Source organism: Ictalurus furcatus, chromosome 21, assembly GCF_023375685.1.
Source record: "Ictalurus furcatus strain D&B chromosome 21, Billie_1.0, whole genome shotgun sequence".
Taxonomy (NCBI): Eukaryota; Metazoa; Chordata; class Actinopteri; order Siluriformes; family Ictaluridae; genus Ictalurus; species Ictalurus furcatus.
Genome location: NC_071275.1, coordinates 19,283,884 through 19,305,385, shown reverse-complemented (window position 1 = coordinate 19,305,385; position 21,502 = coordinate 19,283,884). Strand labels below are relative to the sequence as shown.

Here is a 21,502-nt window from a genome sequence, read left to right as displayed (position 1 = left end):
TATTATTTCTTTCTTTGTTCCTCTTGCAGGTTCCTCAACGAGCCAGGAAAAATGCAAGAACATTCACCGGAAGCATTGACAGTCTATAAAATCCAACATCTAAACATCTAAACCAAGAGCACCTTCCATACGACTAAACATGGCTGTGCTTCTAGTAAAGATCGACTCCCCCATCATGGCTCCTCTAGTTCTAACCATGATGGCCGTCCTCCTGCTTGTCCCTCCCATCCCTGTCCAGGCCAGCCCGAGGTACGTCCCTGCACTACCCGGCGCCAAACGTGAGATCATCATGGACGGCGACCTGGTGATCGGTGGCTTGTTCCCCGTACACGAGAAAGGCGAGGGCACGCAGGACTGTGGTAAGATCAACGAGCAGCGTGGAATCCAGCGTCTGGAGGCCATGCTCTTGGCGCTCGATGAGATCAACCAGGACAACCGCATCCTACCAGGCCTTAAGCTGGGTGCCCACATCCTAGACACGTGCTCCAAGGACACGTACGCGCTGGAGCAGTCGCTCGAGTTTGTCCGCACGTCGCTCACCAAAGTGCACCAACCCGGGTTCATCTGCCCCGACGGGTCCAACCCCGTGCCGGACGAGGCGCCGCTGGCTATATCTGGAGTGATCGGGGGATCGTATAGCGACGTCTCCATACAGGTAGATATGGCTTGAATAAGTCTAACAAGGAATCAAGCTTCCTAGGGTTCATGATTAAACATTAGTTCTAGTGGTTGTAACATGCAATAAAAAAAAAAGAAAGTATGACTAACTGCCAAAGTTTCAGTGTATCTTTTCTTTTCAGTGTAAATTAGCTAGTCTTGTTTTTGTTTACAATGTCCAATCTCACACAAATCTTATCCAAACGTTCATTTGCTTTTTAAACTTTTTTTTGGTTAATACAAAATGGCTCCTCGTATAAATGATACAATATCACTGTCCACAAATGTTTAGCCATATAGTGTACAGTGCAGTATGAAGGGTGTAAAAGCCAATACTTAGAGCCATCAGAGGGACCTAGTGAGCAAAAGCAAACTAGCACGTGAAATAAAACTGCAAATGTAGTCTCCGGTTAACCCAGTTGTGTAATGGGTTGGGGTATGTTTTAAACAATACTGATTTTCACCCTTTCGCCATAGGGGTCAATACTGCTCGAGGGGTAGTCTGGGAGACTCATGTACATCGAGGCCTGCATATCAGGAACCGTTAGGCCACGGAGTCTGATCTCAGATTGCTCTTGAGCAGCAAAACCAGCTGTATTTTCAGTCCTGTGCCCTGGGACTTATATAACATATTTGAGGTTTATATGGTGACGTCTTCACATGGATGGAGTCTAATCAAAGTGTAACCTTGTACAATTAAAAAATGAATAAATAAATTTAAAAAAGAAAACACCACAATATAAATATAACCTTCCCTCAAGGTTATTTGGATCCAGTTTCATCAGTTTAGAGATAAGACGGTAGTCTTAGATTAAGCGAGAAAAGCTTTCGTCTTAGATATTAAAAGTATGAATTCCAGTGCCTTCTGAAGGTCAGCACTGGGTAATATGAAGATATGAAAATGATTTTCCGATAAAATGCATCATGTTAAACTTTAGAGTACCACAAGTGTCATCATCCGTACTCTAACAACAACGATTGACTCTTATATTATTATACTGATGGCGTAACTAGCTTAGACAGCTACCTTGCTAGTCGCCAAGGCTTGCTAGTTTTGGGCTAGTTAGCTAGCTATGTTATTCATATTCATTAAAGAGTAGTTCATCAACAAAATAGAGCTACTGCTAGCTACTGCTAGCTCCACTGACCAATACCAAAATGGTTGTTTTGGACATTACTTCTAGTTTTCACAGCTTTTTAAAATGTCACTGCTGTTTTGCAGGCACTATAATAGTATGATCATGATCTTGGTAATTACCGCTAATTACCGTATTTTAAAGCACGGGAAAGCACTGTGTAATCAGATAACATGAAATGACCAAGACTGTGCCAACACCTCTGAGATGTCAGCCCCACGTATTAATAGCTGACATGTCCACGGACAACGTCACAGCTTTCTTGTTGGCCGGAAGCCAATGTCGTGGCGATATAAATTCTCTTGCCACTTTGGGAGTTTCCTGATCAGGGGCTTTCAGCTTTCCTGAACCCCCGACAGGTCTGTCGGCACTGAAGTGTCTTCGCTTCGCTGCAGAAAAGCCGTGAGCTGCGAGTGTAAGCGTGGTTAATTACCGGCTCCTTCCTTTCGGCTGTCACTGCCAGAGAGAGGGCCGAGCTCTAATTATGTTCCCGTTGTATAATTAGGTTTGGTTCTGGAGTTTTGTCTGCACAAACTCGACCACCTGAGGGATTTGTAGCGTTTCCTTTTATGCAAGAAGCTTTGGTGGGGTAAGAGATGAGAAAACAGCTAGTGAACTGTCCAGTGGTTCGATTTTTATCTCGAAATATCCAGAAAAAGAACAACAACAAAAAAAAAAACAAACCACATGCCAACCTTCATTACTAAAGATGTAATCACTGCCCCGAAGATAGCTAATTGGTGTTTCTAAGTCCTATTCTTGGAGTGGTCTTATTTACTTATTTACATATTTGTAATGGCCTCAAAAATAAATGAAGCAAAGCGCCAGACTGTGATTGGAGCTCAGTCACATTTTGCTATTTGTGGTGCACACCCTCAATCTAATTTCCTTGTCGCATTCACAGAACGAGCGCGGGTGTGGGCCCGAATAAATCAGTTAAATCAGGTGAGGTATGACTTAAATGTGGTCATGTGTTCACCATGTTTATATGAGAATATTCCATGTGAACGGCACATTTTTGTGACCTTCACAACTTCAGAAGTGGACGTTTATTGATACGTGTAAGGTGTGACTTTTGGCAATTTGGCAGCAGTCGTTTTTCAGTATGTTTACTCAGAGGAATTCTATCACCACTGTCATGGATCGTCGAACGCTGAGGTTAAAATACAAAAGGGGGGGGGGGGGGGGGCGAAGCAGGGTCAAAACCCAAGAACTAGACTCTAGCACACCAGGACTCAAAAATAAGTCGCAAACACAGCGTTTAAACAGGCAAATTAGTTCAGGACAAACAAGGAATAAGCATGATTAATTAAACACCAAAACAACAGGAACAGGAAGCATAAACCATATAAGGAAAGTGGAAGGTCAAAAGGGACGAACAGGTCAGGAAGGTACAAAGAGTGGTATATGATGGGGATGGAACGGCTGGCGAATGGCACAACAGGAAAAAAAGAAGAGCTTATCTTGAAGCGTTCGGTCGCACTGTGGTGTAGCCGTGACGTGCGATAGGAGAGAGCTAGCTAGCGAGAGGCTAGCCTTTCTACCAGACATTTTGGCATTGTTTCCATTGCTACGCGACCTGTACTCGGGTCGAATGTAGTTCCCTGCCTTCTTAGGGTAACGGGTGTACCAAACAGGGACATATGGGTGGCACCAGAAATCATGGAGACCACTGAATGTTTGGCCAGCACTACCTAATGGCAAGTATCTGGTAAAGCAGATCTTTAAGCTCCTCCATTGTTGTTCTTGTTAGTGTTTTCTGTCAACAGAACAGCGTTTACTTTTACAGGAACCGTCATGCAATAGGAAACGTACGCAGGAACTCGACCAAGGTACTATCAGTTGTTTGTTTTTAACGGACTACAATGGATGAATAGTGAAATTTTTACCGCGCTTTTATCGTTATATAAATATACCGAACATACAAGTCACGCACATGTCATAATCCAAAACAGCACCAAAGTCTCCTCACTCTAGATCACATCGTAGATCACAGCAGGTGGAATTAGAGCGGCTTCTCGAGCAGTTTCCTCCGTCTGTGGCAGGACTATCACAGCCCCGGAGACGCTCCTTTGGCAGAACCCGAGCCACCTGTCCTCCTCTGAGTAGAATGAGCTAAGAGGAGCCTTCAGGCTGTCTGGAGCTCAATCAGCCTGCTGGCATGAGGGAGACGGCGCTTGGCACGCGCCTTGAGCAAACATGATGTGGATGAACACGCATATAAAACAGACAGCACATGGCAACAGACGTCCCGGCCATTTTAGGAGCCGGGAGCGTTTTTCTTTTTGTTTGTTTTTTTCCCCTCCCCACACAAGTATTTTTTTTTTTCTTGCTGCAAGCCATCTGGATTGTGAGGTAGATTGGAGAAGGAAGTATTAGGAGTCACTAAATGATGTGAAGAAGTCTAACATAATGAGTGTATGTTTATATAACAAGCTTCATTGCACAATTCCAATTTTGGTCTCAGATCAGATCTGTCTATCTTGAGGGTTCACATTCGTAAAGTGACCTTCTCTCACTTTATTGACTAAAGGCTACGTCCATATTAATCCGGATTAATCTGAAAACGCATCATTTCCCTCTACGGTTTGGCCTTCCTGTCACGAATGCGGAGATGGAGGCGGATGTACGTGCAGATTCAAAGTTTAATAAGTGTTCAAGCAAAACACACACAAAAAAAAAGACACTAAGCAAACGTAAACAAGGAAAACACACCTAAACCAACACTTTAGGACACGGCAGAGCATAACGTGACAACCTGAGACGCAACGAAGCCAGACATAGAGCGCTGTACCGGGATGAGACTCAGGTGCGGGTGGTCATGTGACCGTGACGCAGAGGTGCAGTGGCTGCTGGGAATTGAAGTCCCTGGTTCCTTCTGTCCACACCGAGACGGCGTTTTAGTCCGGCGAAAGCGCTTCCCCAAGTGGAGAACTCGAAGACAGCGTTTTCACACTGTGTGGACTGAGAAAGCGGAGACATTCATAAATGAGATGGCGTATTTTTAGTCACGTGACCCATTCAACATAAAACAAACAAGATGGTGGACGATGTTGTACTGTAGTTGTTGTGCCTGCTACCCAGTTTGTTTACTCTTTAAAGATTAGTGTCACTTTGTACAACCTTCAGATTGCATTCTTAAATAAACGCCTTACGGAAATGGCGCAGACCAAAGCTGCTTATGTTTTTACACATGCACGTGCGGTATAGGGATGTAAGGGATGCAAGCGATTTGTGGAAAACGTTTGAAAACGCCAGCGTGGATGGAGAGCGATTTAAAAACGAAAAAGGCAGGTTTCAGATCTATCCGGATTAAGGTGGACGTAGTCTGTGCTGTGAAACATCCCGCATGCACACACCCATTTCTTGTGCAATAGTTTTGGATGCTACTCAGTAACTTTTGATATCGCTTCCAGTTTTGCTTAAATTGATGCCTAAAATATCAACTGGGGCAGTGGTAGCTCACTGACCGGAAGGTCATGAGTTCAAATCCCAGCACCACCAAGCTACCACTGCTGGGCCCTTCAGCAAGGCCCTTAACTCCTCAACTGCTCGGTTGTATAAATGCACTCACTCTGGATAAGGCCGTCTGCCAAGTGCCGTAAGTGTAAGTGTAAATGTAAAATATAAAGTGAATCCCAAATTTCCCTATCCCTCCACTAAATAACGTCACTGCTGTCGCTGTCCTCATTGGTTGTTTTGCTGTGCTACTGGATGACGACGATGGCCGTAATGACGTATAATATAAATTCCAGATATAAAACTGTCTCAGGTCAGGTAAATTGAACGTAACCTAACGTGTCCCTACAAGCTGAATGATTGTATTTCTGGGAGTTATGAATACCGGCTTCAGCTTCAACTGTTTTGAGGTTAAGTTTGGGTGCGTGGGTGTGTGACTGATACCGGAAGACTGTGCTATCTTTGGGGTGTGCATGTGTGTGTGTGTGTGTGTAATATAAAGATCTATATTTGAGTTTGTGTGTGGGTGAGAATGGCAGACTGGTTGTGCGGTTGTCTTGAGAACTAAACGTCTCCCCTCCCTAGAGAAACAAACAATAAGATTTTTTTTGTTGTTTTTTTTTTTTTTGTAAACACTGTTGCAATAAACAGTGAATTAAATATGAATACAGAATCTTAATATTACACAACGTCAATTCTTCAGTAATCGCGCATTACAATTAATTCATTTCATGCACAAAGCCTGAGGCACTCCGGAGTTTTCACTCTGGCTGCGAAATTTCAGGCTGGATCTGTCACTCTTTCACTGAAAGTCTTCCTGCGCTCTAATTAAAGTAGCAGAATATTGCCTGGGATACTGCGTGTCTGTGTGGCAGGTTCTCCAGGCGCGTCATAGTTCACACCGGCTCTCATAACGCAAACCAATTGCTAGTCATGTGGCTTCTTTCATCCTTCCTGCTCTCATCGCTTCCTCCAGCAGGTGAAAGAATAAATTACAATACAGATTTTGCACAAAACCGACCTTGTGCATGCAGAGTATTGGGAATAATAATTGCCATGCAGTAACACGCACAGCGAAGTTGTCCTTGAAGGCTTCGCAAAAGGTTTTGAATACAAGGACCTTTTTTTTTTTTCCTGTGAAAACGACTGGACTTCTGATATAATCCAACTATTTACCCGTCCAGTCCGTTATGTAAATATATTTTGAAATGGTTATTTAGAAGAGGCTTTTTATTACTGAGCTTTCCGTCCACAGAACCAAAACCAATAACGCTGGGGGTAGATTCATATTTACCTTATTATCTCTTAAAATAAAAGACAACATAAAACGCAGCTTGCCACGTTACGGAGAGACCGCAAAACGTAAACCGATGCGTCCCCGTGGCAGGAAAACGTTACAAGAGCACTGACACTGGAGACTCCTTCCAAAAACATTAAATACATTTCTGCCCAGAGAAAAACATATCCGTATCAACGACTGCACACGTTTTTTTTTTTTTTAATCCATTTACATAGCGCGTGCGCATTAGAAGTCACGGTGTACGTAGAAACGTTAACGTGTTAGAATGAACGCCGTCGGAGCCGAACCTCTGACCAACCGGAATCGAGAATTCAACAGCGCTGTGGTATAACGGTGACCTCCACGCTCATTAGATCAGCGAAAAAAGAAAAGAAAAAAAAAAGAAAGAAAGAAGGTTAGGCTCTGGCCCTCACTTTGAGAGCCATGGAGTTAGAGCAGCTCCAAACCAAACAGGACGAGACAGAGGCTCACAGGATGAGGAGTATTAATAAGAGTCATCTAGCCTCTCCGAGTTGCACAAGGTCACTCACACAGAGACCTCACCTGTTCTTCGTGTTTTAGAGAATGCTAATAATGCTAATAATATGCTGCATGGGAACTCTCACCGAGAACCTGCACATCATCTACAGTATATAAATCCCATTATGGGAGTTTACAGACGATATTCAGGAAATTAAATGGCAGCAAATTTCCATTCGGCTCGAGTCCTCCGAATCTGAAGGATGAAATTTAATTTTCCGTGATTTATTTCTTTCATCTAAGCGACTGCTTGTGAAGGGAGGCTCTTTTTAACTTCTCTGGCTGAAGCTGTAGTGCTGTAGCTGTGTGTGGGATGCCCACACGCCTGGCGCAGGAGCTGATGAAACAGATGGGGCTTTCATGTTGAAAGCGGGACGGTAAAAAGCGGCCGAACTGCGTCACGAGACACTCCGCTTTCGATCCACTCGCATGTGGGGTCAAAGCGCCACACCGCTTCACCCATAAGAAGCCTTTCGGTCTCCGGCTCGGTCCGTAGCGCTCGTGCTTTTCTGCTCGTTTTATCCCCACTTTCTCTCGCTCTGGCTCACATGATTACTATTTTTATCTTCCTCATCTCTCAACCACTTCCTGTCTTTTACTCTCTCATCTCTCTGTCCCTGCCTGAAGCTGTTTTCCATTCAGTAGTTGCATCTGTCGAAGGTCCCTCGCTCATTCAGGACTTCAACGATCTGCTCAAGACATTTGAGAAACGCTTCGGCCTCATCAAAACGTTGCAACTTTTAGCGTGCACATTTACACCGTTTGCTAGTTTTTCAGCTTACAAAACGTGAGGCTCGATCCAGAACTAGCAGTAGCTCCGTTTTTGTTGAAGAACTACTCTTCGATGAATATGAATAACATAGCTAGCTAGCTAGCCCAAAACTAGCAAGCCTTGGTGACTAGCAAGGTAGCGGTCTAAGTTAGCTATGCTCATGAAATAAAATAACTTAAATATACAGCTTTACTTCCATTTTCTGAGTAGTGTAGCTGGCTAACTATAAAAAGTCAGAAACGAAACAAAGTTAGCTGCATATTAATATTGCCATAAACTGCAAGATTAGCTTGGAAACAGAACGTTAGCAGGGTTATCTAGCTATATAAGCTGTAAGGCTGTGCTGTGTTAGCGTTTTTTAATTTTAACCAGACAGCTAGAATACTATTCGCTGAATAGCGCCGCTAGCGAATTAGCAGGTTAGCCATGTACAACTGTTAGCTGGAATAAAAGCTTTATTTCCACTTGCTCACACTCCATAGTCAGAGCAACAGAATGGTCATCCATGTGGATCTAAATTCGACAGCAAGGTGAGCAGAACTGCCTAAAAATCGGATTGCCTAAACTGAACAGGACACCTGAAATGTGACCCTTAAATTCTTCAAAATAAGGAGCTCAGTGAGTTGCTTCCTTTCGAATTGGATTTGAACAAATTCCCCGAAATGCTCTCTCTCTCTCTCTCTCTCTCTCTCTGGTAGAGGGACAGTTGTACTTTATTTGCCTTACTGAACTCCGACAGATGTCATTGAACGCTCCAATAGAACACCTGCATGCATACGTACAGGATGGCGAGATGATAAATATTCATTTAGGTGTGTGGGGACTGAATATCCAAGGCAGGCTGCGAGAAAAGAAAAGAAAAAAAAAAAAGAGAAAAGGAGAAACAGAGTGAGATTAGTGACGTCTCTCCCTTGCTGGTGTGTGTCTCGAATGTGTGCAGGGTGATTGACTGCTAACAACAGCTGAGCTGCTCTCTGTCAAACGCTTCAGTGCCGTTCTGATGCACTCTGATACACTCCACTTGAGATGCCAAAGGGAAAGGGAAAGAAACAAATGCAGTGACACGTAAATGAAATCTTAATGCGCAAAAAGGGCTAGGTTTGCATCTTAGACGGTACGAACAGGACGAGTCTCCCTCGGTAGGGAGTACTGATAGCGAACGGGTGTCTTGGTCCCGACCAGATTCGCGCTTGTCTAAACGAATTACATTCCCTCAGTTTCTCCTCCTTAGGTCAGTGATTCATCTGGTCTCCGGTGGCCCTTGAACTTACCGGGCTCCTAAAACATGGCTGTCATGCAGTGTTAAGCATGTGAACCCCGCAACACATCACATCTAATGTCCGTCAGCAGGTGGACGGGGCCGTGCTGGTAGCATTTCACATGATGTGGTGTTCTTCCAGGGCTACAGAATTAAAAATACAGCTATACCATAAGAGTAAGGTGTTACTCGCAGGGTGTTGAGGATTTGAGCTTTTTCATTCAATTCGATTTTATTTGTACAGCGCTTTTAACAACGGAGATTGTCTCAAAGCAGCTTTACAGAAACATATAAAAACACAAGATGCAGATTTTAAGTGTGTGAATTTATTTATTGAGCGAGCCGGTGGTATTCATTCATTTATTCATCTCTAGCAAGTGCTTTATCCTGGGCAGGGTCACAGTGGATCTGGAGTTTCTCCCATGAACACTGAGAACGAGGCAGGAATACACCCTGGATGGTACACCAGTCCGTCGCGGGTCACACACTCATTCGCACCTAGCGGCAATCCACCGACTGGCATGTTTTTGCACAGCGTTGAGAACATGTGAAACTCCACACCGACAGTAAGCCGAGCTCAGGATCGAAGCTGTACCTCCATGGATCCTTTTCTCACAGGGAAACCCTCTGCTGTATAGTTCTACATAGACACTTTAATGGTTTCCACAAGATTTACAGCCACCGAATGTCACAATCCATCTACACTCTTCTGTATAAAATAAATGAGTAAAAATGTTGGTTTCTTAAATATTTTTTAAGGGAAAGAAACAAATGTTTAAACAAATTAATGGTCTTTAACCATTTTGGAATGGAATAAACATACATTTCAAATGTATGGTGTGGTTCAGGCGGTAGAGTGGGTTGTCCACTAATCGTAGGGTCGGCGGTTCGATTCCCGGCCCACGTGCCTCCACGTGCCGAAGTGTCCTTGGGCGAGACACTGAACCCCAAGTTGCTTCCGATGGCAAGTTAGCACCTTGCATGGCAGCTCTACTACCATTGGTGTGTGAGTGTGTATGTGAACGGGTGAATGACACAGTGTAAAGCGCTTTGTAGAACTGCTAAGTTTAAAAAAAAATCTAAGTGCAGTCCATTTACCATTTACAATAAGCCTATACCTATACAATAAGAAAGTTCCATGTACAACTTCTAGAAAAGTTAAGAAGCTCTGACTATTCGAAGATCCCTTGAGGAACTTTTATTTTTCCTAAGCTAGTAGCATTATAGTGCAAACTGTTGCATATATTCAGAGGATACGATTATTTTCAGCTTGAAGAAGAATCCCGTAGCCACATGCATGCAGAGACGGATACAATAACAACAGCCATACAGTGCGTGTCTGGGGGCTGAATTTAAATGGATTTGCCTTAGGTAGTACTCGAAATTGGAATTTAAAGTTGGGAGGGAGAAAATTGCATGCAACCCCTTAGGAGTATTGTTATCGGATTTAGTCTACTGAGCATTGCCACATCTCGAGCTCATGAACTGAACGTATGGAGTGTCTCAGAGGGAAGTCTGACCTAAGGTCAGATCATGATGTCCGTGTAATTTAAGTCATTAAAATACAAAAAGGCAAAAATTGATCCTAAAGCAGAACAATTGTCCTGAGAAGCATCAGACTAATGGTATTTTAATGTGGAGCAGCCTCGTGCTATATGTGAATCCGCGTGGACACTGACTTTCCGTCATTAGCTGGCTCTCCCGGCGGGCCTAATTGTCACTCCAATTTGCAGAGTGAATGGCTTCCCCGAGTTCCTCCAATGATTGCTCTGAAAGCTTTGGGAAATAAGTATGTAGATGTAATATCCACCTGAATGTCTGCCTGAAAGTTCAATTCGCGAACTGCATGTATAACACAGTTAAGGAAGAAATGCCACAGCTGGATCTAAATGAATCATTTGGTCTCCATGCCCTTTAAAATATCCATATGAATGTTTCATGTTGAGAGTAAGCAAAAACGTTTGGACAAACTCAATACTTTCCCCTCCCTCTGTGCCCACTGGCAACCATTATAGTGAACCATAAAAGCAAGATGTCGACACCTAGATTTAACCTGATTGTGCCCTGGGATAAATATAACAATATTCCTTATCTGTTGTTTTTGGTTGCAGCTGTTATCTCGATCCATCAGAATGAAACCTGCCCAAGTCCCATGGTTAAACAAGCAGAAACGACTTTCCCAGATGAGCTAGATAACGAATGAAGATAGAGGCTTTGTAGGATCCAAATCCCTCTCCATGCTGAGCAGATACATAGCCAGAGGCAATATTTTCATAGAGTGGTGACATCGGCAGGCTTGGAGGTTGGAGTGTCTGGCTGATTGCTTGTCAGCAAGCTTTGCAGAGAATCCCTGGCAATCTATATGAATTTTTATGTTGGGAGGAGTCTATCACTAGGTCTGTAAACCTACTGAATTGCCCAGGTACCTCCTGATGGCCACATTCTCTCTTGCTTCCTGACAATTGTCATCTCAAGGCATAAAAACAGTAATTGCAAATTGAAGAGTACGAGCCGTTTAACTGCACTGGATTACACCTGTGCACGGTATATGCAATGGATAGATTCTTGGAGTAGCCTTAAGGCCTAGGATCATTTTCCACATATTATATATCATTGGGATATTAAAGAAAAGCTCTTCCCTTTGCTCATAATGTAGCTATAAGCTTCCCTTATTGGTTATCTGCACCAGCCTCATAGCACCAGACACAAAAAATGTTTTGATAGGGTTTGGTATAGGACATCAGGACTGTCTTCTCTCCACCCCCCCCTCCCAAATGTCTCCAGGTGGCCAACCTGCTGCGGCTCTTCCAGATCCCTCAGATCAGCTATGCCTCCACCAGTGCCAAGCTGAGCGACAAATCACGCTATGACTACTTTGCGCGAACCGTGCCGCCAGACTTCTACCAGGCAAAAGCTATTGCTGACATCCTGCGCTACTTTAACTGGACCTACGTCTCAACAGTGGCCTCAGAGGGTGACTATGGTGAGACGGGTATCGACGCTTTCCAGCAGGAAGCACGTGTGCGCCAGATCTGTATCGCCACTTCGGTTAAAGTCAGCCGGTCCATGAATCGGGGCAATTACGAGACCGTGATCCGCTCACTGCAGCAGAAGACCAACGCCAAAGTGGTGATCCTGTTCACACGCAGCGAGGACGCCAGGGAGCTTCTGGTCGCAGCAGCACGCATGAATGTCACCTTTATCTGGGTGGCGAGCGATGGCTGGGGGGCGCAGGAGAGTGTGGTGCACGGCAGTGAGAAAGCGGCCAACGGGGCCTTCACCATCGAGCTCGCCTCCTACTCCATCCGAGAGTTCGAGGACTACTTCACCAAACTCACTCCAGAGCTCAACACACGCAACCCCTGGTTCAGAGAATTCTGGGAGCACAAGTTCGGGTGTCGGCTGCACGAGCCGGGCTGCGCCAGACACAGTCTGAGGGATGGCTCGTTCAAGCAGGAGTCAAAGATCATGTTCGTCGTGAACGCCGTCTACGCGATGGCGCACGCTCTGCATAACATGCGGCAGGCCGTGTGCCCCAACACCACACGAGTGTGCGACGCCATGAAGCCTGGCAACGGCAAAAGGTTCTACCGAGAGTTCATCCTCAAGACCAAGTTTGATGGTGAGTGGCGTGACTGACGATTACAAATGTTTACCACAGCTTCATAAAAAGGATGCTTCAAAATGAATAGCAATTGCTGAAAGCTAGTGGGACCAATTAGCACAATTTGCTTTGCATAATGCTAATTGCCACCTACCGTCTTTCATTCATTATCAACAATGTTTATCCATCAAGTATTCCCTGTATAAAGAGAGGAGAGCTATTTCTACGAATGTTCAGGCATACTTCAGATGAATGGCCTGTGATGCACGTTGTTTTTACTGCTGATTAAAAGGATGTGTTGCTGAATTTCAGATTTGAAAACTGTAATTATTAGGTTACCACACAGCTCCAGTCAGCGTAGCTGCACAGAGAGAAACTATGAGAAGAAAAGATGAGCAGAGAGAGGATTTTAAATCTGGTAGAGCCTGAAAGAAGAAAATGTCGATTCAGCCACAATTAGCGGTTAAATACGTCATTTTTGTAATCATTAAAAGCCGCACTTTATACATGCAATACATCAGAGGTGGTGTAGACAGTTTCAACAGTAAAGCCCATGGGATTTCAGCAAATAAGCCCACCGACGGTGTTTCATCTCTCGAAGATCAGTGGAGACGCTATGCTCGTTCCAGTCTCCAGCTGTTTTTTTTATTTATTATTGATCTGGGTGTTAATCATGGCCTTTTGATGACCCATAATAAAGAGCTATTTTTCACAGCATTAAATAAATGCACATTAAAGTGTTTTGGCCAGCAGGTGGTGATAATTAGCAACCATAGCTCAAAGCCTTAACATTTTTCAAAAGCTTTGCTGAAGGCAGGATGAGATCATTTTCCGGCTAGTAAATGTGCTAATGAAGGATGTGTTCTCTAAATGAAACCATTTTTATTCATTATTATCTTTTTACTAAATTTCACTGCCCTTCCCCCCCCCCCCTTTCTACCATTACTAAATAGCTCCATTTAGACCTGCTGATACAGAGAACGTGGTGCGCTTCACCTCTTCGGGTGACTGCTTGGGCCGCTACAACATCTTCCATTATCAGCAAGAGAACGGAAGGTATGCCTACAGGAAGGTAGGTTACTGGGCCCAAAGTCTGGTTCTTAATACCAGCACTTTACATTGGGCCGGAGGACCAGCGCCGACCTCCCAGTGCAGCGACCCTTGCCATCCCAACGAGGCCAAGAGCATGCAACCCGGGGACGTTTGCTGCTGGATCTGCATCCCCTGCCAAGCCCATCAGTACCTTCTAGACGAGTTCACCTGTGAGGACTGCGGCTTTGGAGAATGGCCTTTGGCCAACCTGACTGGCTGTTACGAGCTTCCAGAAGAATACATCCACTGGTCAGATGCCTGGGCTGTAGGACCTGTGACCATCGCCTGTCTGGGTATGATGTGTACCCTGGCCGTGGCTGGAGTTTTTCTACGGCACAACGACACTCCAGTGGTGAAGGCTAGTGGCCGTGAGCTGTCCTACATCCTCCTGTTGGGGGTTCTCTTGTGCTACGCCATGACCTTCATCTACATTGCTAAGCCGTCGGCAGTTGTCTGTGTCCTGCGACGTCTCGGCCTCGGCACCTCGTTCGCTGTGTGCTACTCCGCCCTGCTCACCAAGACCAATCGTATTGCGCGGATCTTCGGTGGAGTACGAGACGGTGCCCAGCGGCCTCGTTTCATCAGCCCCGCATCACAAGTGGCCATCTGTGGTGTGCTGATCTCTGCCCAGCTGTTGGTGGCATTGGTATGGCTCCTGGTGGAGGCACCAGGTGTCAGGAAGGAAATGAGTCCCGAGAGGCGTGACGTGGTGACTCTGAAGTGCAACAGTCTGGATTCCAGCATGCTGGTGTCACTCACCTACAACTGCATCCTCATCGTCCTGTGCACGTTCTACGCCTTCAAGACCAGGAAGTGCCCCGAGAACTTCAACGAGGCCAAGTTCATCGGGTTCACCATGTACACCACCTGCATCATCTGGCTGGCCTTTCAGCCCATCTTCTACGTCACCGCAAGTGACTACAGGGTGAGTTAAGATCATACCTCTACCATGTACCATGAGTGCACTACCATGAACAGTCCTTATTTAAACATTTATCATATGCAACCATTTCAAAATGTAATACATTATTATTATTATTATTATTATTATTAACCCAATTTACTGTATTTTAAACTGATGTGAAAAACTCATGTTTACACAGGAGATTGCATACTTTCGCTCTAAGACAGACTATTTATCGTCATCCCTTAGAGGTTTCTAAAACTAAAACAATCAGGTCATTTCAATGAGCTTCAGAGCTCTTGGTAATATTCTGCAACAAAACCATTTTTTAACCAGCTTTAAAAGTGGAAGAAGGGTCAGTTGGGAGTGAAGCGGAAGGCTCGACCATCTTTCGTTGCTGAGCGAGTCCTTGAGAAACGCACTTGATTTTTAGCGCCGAAGAAATGAAAACAGGTTTCGGTAATGGACTGAAGCTTCTGAACCTCATATTCGTTCATCTTCGGTAATTTCATCGTAGTCAGCGTCACAGCGGATCCGGAGCCTATCCCGGGAACAGTAGGCTTGAGGCGGGAGTACACACACTCACTCACACCTAGGAGCAAATTATCATAGACAACCCACCAACTGGCATATTTTTGGGATGTGTGAGGAAACCAGAGAACCTGGAGGAAACTCCCAGGGAGAACGTGCAGACAGTAACCCGAGCTCATAATCAAACCAGGGACCCTGGAGCTGTCAGGCACAAATCATTTACTCCACCATTAACGACACCCCACTACATTTTCCCATAAAACCGCAAAACAACAATTGTATGTTCAAGTAACAAAATGCACATCTTCTAAAGGATGGGTAAATGCTGCTTTGATATGCTGAGGCTTCTTTGATTTTTTAAAACACTACCCATAAAAACGGCAATTTATTATACATGCAGTTCGGACATGCCACAACGGACAGGGCTTTTTAACCAGATAAATTCAGCAAAAATAAATAAATAAATAAATAAATAAATAAATAATCAACCAACGCAAACACACAACTCGCCGAGGCGTGAGCACGTAACACTCGAGTGCGTTACGAGTCCCTCCGGCAGACCGTGGGCGGCCTGTCGCACTTTATCAGCGGACTCGTTTTGCCGTGTGGTGCGAGATGTCAGAACCGAGTTAGCTCCACGGTAAACACAGTCATCAAGAACGGCCCAAGGCTGTGTGAGCGGCAACGCCAGGCTGTCAGAAAAGATCACAGTGCCGGGAAGAAAGCCAGCGTTTCCTCATCAGTGCAAAGTGGAGACCGGATTGAGGAAAGAATTGCAATGTATCCCTAGATCCGGTTGATCCGATGACAACAGGAGAACAGAATAACGTGTCACGTAGCGAGAAAGACGGCAAGAGGCGCGTCTTTAAAAGAAAAGGCTGTGAACACGTCGAAAGTCGACGCGTTAGGTATACGTTCGGAGAATGCACGGAAACGGAACGTAACAGGCAGCGTTACGCAACGAAAAACGTAGTTTCATAACTTTCCTAAAAGCGTTATGACAAAAGTAGCTCGATTCATGATTGAGGTTATATTTTCTGAAAAACAATAGCTAATTGAACAAAGTTTCATCAGCATGATGGGAAGCTGCTACCTAACTTCGTAGATCAAAAATACACTGCATGTATATTCTGAAAACAGCGCTGGGGGAGTTACTTTGCATTTGCAACTGGTCACGCTACAGAAACTCTTGGTTTAAAGTAGCTCCGCTGCAACCAAACCTTCTGTTAAAGCTACACGGTGAGCTACTTAAGAAAAAGCAGCGAACTACACCGAAGCGACTTTGTCAAACTGAGGAAAATCAACTGTGACGTTTTCATTTTATTGTGAAGCTAATTAAATGCACAAATATTTAAAAACAAACAAACAAAAAAAAAAAATTGGCATGCTTTGTACAGAGCACGCCAAAACAGAGCAGTTAATAATACTTCAGTAATTAGAATTGTAAGACATCAAATCGTTAAAAAAAAAACAACAGATACAAAAGAGGGCTCGCTCCAATACTCTGGGTCCAGCTGGATAGTTTTAGAAAGCAGATTATTCCAGGAAAAACCTACGTTATTTTTAAGGTAGCTCGGCTACGATCCGAAAAAATGATTCGAGACGGTAGTGTTGCGCAATACCAAGACGTATGCAATCAAACTTTCAACACTTATGAAAAGTTGATTCTGCAAAAATGTCCTGTCGACTTGTGATGGCGTCAACCATTTTTTTTTCCCCCTAACGAGGAGTTCACATGAGCATCCAGTGTTACAGGTTGTGTGCAGAGTCTCCTTGTACAAGGGCTACTTTCCGATAAATGTGCGAACGATGCTCATAGTCAGTAACGTTTTCTAGGGTTCGGTCGGCATTACGCAGGCAGCCTTATCGTACCAGCTGCTCTCTGTTTGTTGCGGAGACGTGCGTATTAGTAGGAAACGTTACTTAAAGCTTTTGTGGTGAACATGGCCTTTGTTTAATAGGTCTAAAAACCTGTTTTCCCCCCAAAAGTTTCGTCATTTCTGCGTCAGATTTTAGACCTAGACCTAGCGATCCGCGGTATCAAGATATAGCAGACGTTTACAACGGTCTAAAAATGTATTCATGGAGCCTTTGGCCATGTTTAAAATGTAGAATCATAACTAATGAGGAGCTCCGTCTGAGTATGGAAACAGTTTGGAAAATAATACATTTTAATGTATTCTGGCATAAAAGGGAGGCTTGCGGCGATGGGATTCAGCACGCCACCCTCGGCCTCGCAGACGGGAGCAAAGTGCAGCGATTGTCAGCGCAACAAAGAGATTCGTATTTTCCTCACTCTCCTTTTTCTTTCCCACAGCGGTTTGGCTCCTGTCAAGCCTCGCTTTGGTATTTCGTCCAGCATTTTACGGCGTGCCGCAGAGTAGTGCAGGGGGCGATCCCAAATGAGCTCTGCTCGTCACACGCTGGTGTCTGTCGAGTTTGCAGTAACAACGTGGATGGAACAGAAGTTTTCAAACGGAGACAAAAAAAAAAAAAAGTGATGGAACACAAATGTAATTCTTTGCCTGCGCTCTGAGACACGTCTTAAATCAGTGAGAATTTAAACAGAAATGTAAACGCAGACGTTACTGCGGGAGACGACTCGAAGTTTTTCCCCCAGACCTCTGCTGGGATGGTACATCCGCGTTTACGTTGTACGATTTTCGTAGACAAAAACTGCACACCGTAAAAAGAATTCTTTTCTCGTGAGTCGAGACTGGCGGTCTTAAAGTGCATCATTTAGCATGCGTTCACCAGCAGATGATTTAGTGCCACTGCGACTGAAGACAGCCACAAAAAAAAAAAAAGTTATGGCATTTCGTGTAAAAGCCAGCAATGGGAGAATGCCGTAGGATGACATGAAACTGAAAAGAACAGCTACAAACACTGTGGCGGCGATAATGATCCTAATGAACAGGAAAAAATGTCCTCAAGTAACCTCAAGCTCACTTTGAAGAACGTCCGTGTTTTCTGCATTGTGCAGATTGATGATGTTCGAGGAAAAAAAAAAAAAAAAAGCAGAAGATTTTTTTGTAGTCACGCCGCAGGTCTGCTGAATGAAATGCTAACCTGTCCCTGACAGCATGAAAGCATCCTCCAAGGTTTCAGAAGCTTCTGCTTGCTAAAATTGAAGAATATTAGGCGCAATCTGCAGAGCTAAGAAGGTTCTCTGAATTCAGGAGCCCTGCAGCGTGTGCACGAATGGAGGTCTGCTCCCTTAAAACGAGACACTCGTCATTGATGGCATCATTGAAAGAAAACAACAAAGGCCCGGTGGTGAGGTCGTCGTGCTCCTGGTGTCTAGAGGATTGATGCGGACTCGCTTAGAGGTCGACCGATATTGGATTTTACATAGCGATAGCGATAACCGAGTCGGGAAGTACGTGCAGAGAACCGATTAATCACAAATAGTAATGATGTCATTTAAAAAATAAATAAATAAATATGACACTTTACTCTATTAATGAGGCACTGATGAATAAAAATGACGTTCAAATGTACAATTCTTTGCATTTTCTATCATTAATTGGGTTTTTAAATATCGAGTCTGCTTTTTAATATGCTAATAATATCATTTACAATAAAGAGTTTTAGGCAACAGGAGAAAAGAGGTGAGCGTTCCAGAAGTGATCTGGGAGCTTAATGATGCACGCCACAAAAAAAAAAAAAACGTAGAGGTCGGTACAGATACATGGGCTTCTTGTGCAGCACATAATTGCTGATCGAAGCAGAGTAAAAATGATCCAAATATCAAAATGTGACGAGAGGCGTTTAGGTGAAATGTAAATGAATAAATAAATTAGTAAATTCTTTTGAATTATAACATGGTGCTATAAGGTAGTCATCTGTACTGTATCGCTATCTGCTTAGAAATGTCTTAACACCCGTGTCTCTCGGTGTACTCCACAGGTTCAGACAACCACCATGTGCATCTCGGTGAGTCTGAGCGGCTCGGTGGTTCTCGGCTGCCTCTTCGCCCCCAAGATCCACATCATACTGTTCCAGCCGCAGAAGAACGTGACGACGCTGAGGGCCAAGGACAACCGGTTCTCCTCGGCCACTACGGCCCCCAGCTCCACCTACTCACACGGTAGTCAAATACCTGCTTCATCCTTATCAGGGGTAAAGGAATTCTATGGCGTATTTCAACCTACTGTCTAATAACTAACCGTTGTTGATTACTTTTCTATTACATTACTCTCCCGAGTCTTTTATTTCTTGCGTATTTTAAACATTTATAAACTTCCATTCTGAACCAGTTAGTTGATTTACTGAACCGTTATTTTTCACAGTACAGGGGGGGAAAAAAGTGTCTGTGGTTAAAAACATATACTCTATTGATAGTATCTCGTTATAGATGAGGTTTGAAATTGCTGGCGTATTCCTTTAAGGTTAGAAAAAAAAAATATCCTTCGTCATACAGACGTATGTCAAAGTCCTTTACATGCTTGAGTGATCAGCACGGTTACACTGAGATTGCATCATGTTTCTGTGCGCAAAAAAAAGTTTAATACTTGAAATGTTCTTTCACTCGAACTGACAAGGAAACGTTTGATATTCCATCCGCAGCTTCAGCCGCGACCGTAGTTCCTACCGTGTGTAATGGACGAGAGGTAGTGGACTCTACGACTTCATCGTTGTGAGGGAGGAACCGAGCACGACTGCACACGACTACACCATCTCCAGTGATGTCATGGATAAATCTTTTATCAATGCCTCTTTCCACCAAGGGTGCTTCTGTCATCCATTTCAGGCACTTACGTGGAAATTCTATTAAACAAAATACTTGGCTATCCAAGAGTTCAATCATTTTAAATAAATAAATAAATAAATAAATAAATAAATAAATAAATAAATAAATAAAAATCCTGTAAATGTGACTATGTGGAAACAACGTGCCAGTATGAACTAGTAAGTAGGTTTGTTGCCACATGAATTTATGTTTTTAAGTTACAAAGCTTCGCTGGCAACTAACGTTTGAATGTTGGAAAGTTGGGACTTGCTGTAGTATGGAAGTGAAGTGTAAAATGCTAGAACTCCAGTTCGGAAGGGTCTTTAACACGACTTTGACGACACGCCCTCACCAATAAGCAGTTGGGCGAATTTCCTGGATATTCTTACTATTTAACTTTTGACAAAAAGTTATGAGTTGAGTTCTGTAAATATACATACATATATACATACATACATATATATATTACAGTTATGTTAGATATCTATCTAGAACAAGGATCGGATGTGGACCCAGCAAAGGGTTTCAGCAGAGGGAACCAATTTCTTCAAAAAATTATTGTGGTTTAGTCAAATCACATGCATTTATGTAAATGACTTAGCTGAAGGCAGCTCACTGGACCAGAATCAAGCTGTAATGTTCACAGATTTTTCACTATATTTACCTGCTCTGTGGTCTGATCAGTGCGCTGATGACGCCCGTTTAAAGAAAAGTTGGCGATGAAAACATAACCTTTAAAGATGGCTGGACAAAGAAGTTTGTCTTTATTCTCCCTGCATCATTCGGTGGCGTTGATCAGATGTGTTGATCAAACATAAAGCACCACCACAAAACGAAACTGAAATGAACTAGTCTTTAATCGTTAAGAATTTAAAAATAACCATAGTCACCAATCAATCGATCACGTTAGTCTCTTATGCAGATCTTTGTAAGCAAGAACGTTTATGTAACCGGACCTCCAGAAACTTTACTTGAATACTCCTGATCTAGAGTTGTAACCTGCTGGTGCGCTTAACTGGCCAGCCGTGACGAGACCAAAACAAACGCGTCACGTCATCAGTCCATGTATATATGGAGTAACTGGCTAATGGTCATAGATTTATATGAAGATTTTGTAAACAGGGAAATATCAGATCACAGTAACTTCTGAGTAAATACATATGAAATCTCAGTCCTCCAAAAGGGTCATCTAAAAAGGTTTTCCTTCAGATAATGAAGCATTTGAACAGCCCTCAAGAGGAACAAGGGGAATTGGTGAGGGGAAAAAGTCAACAAGGGCGTGTTAAAAAAGAAAAGAAAAGGAAACTGTATTTAAAATTCATTTGTATGAAGTGTGTCATAGAAGTGAATGCTTTACAGTGCACTTTGGAGTTTAAGGAACATTAACCGTAGATATTTGACTTTACATATTTATAAAATCTGAACTTCACTGAATGAAGCTTATCAGGTAACAATATTCTTCGTCAGTGATGGCACCAAGACACACACTTTCCAGCATTTTGCTGTAGGTACAACCCTGAAAAGTTGTTCTTAAAATG

The 21,502-nt window shown here is 43.7% G+C and overlaps 1 protein-coding gene across 1 annotated transcript; it reads left to right on the top strand.

Moving 5' to 3' along the window:
• Positions 1-122: 122 nt before the first annotated feature.
• grm2b (glutamate receptor, metabotropic 2b) lies at positions 123-19,972 on the top strand. Its single transcript, XM_053652432.1, has 5 exons — positions 123-655; positions 11,886-12,723; positions 13,659-14,722; positions 19,142-19,322; positions 19,802-19,972. The coding sequence occupies exons 1-5, from the start codon at positions 140-142 to the stop codon at positions 19,873-19,875; spliced, it is 2,673 nt and encodes an 890-aa protein (XP_053508407.1). The 5' UTR covers positions 123-139; the 3' UTR covers positions 19,876-19,972.
• Positions 19,973-21,502: the final 1,530 nt, after the last annotated feature.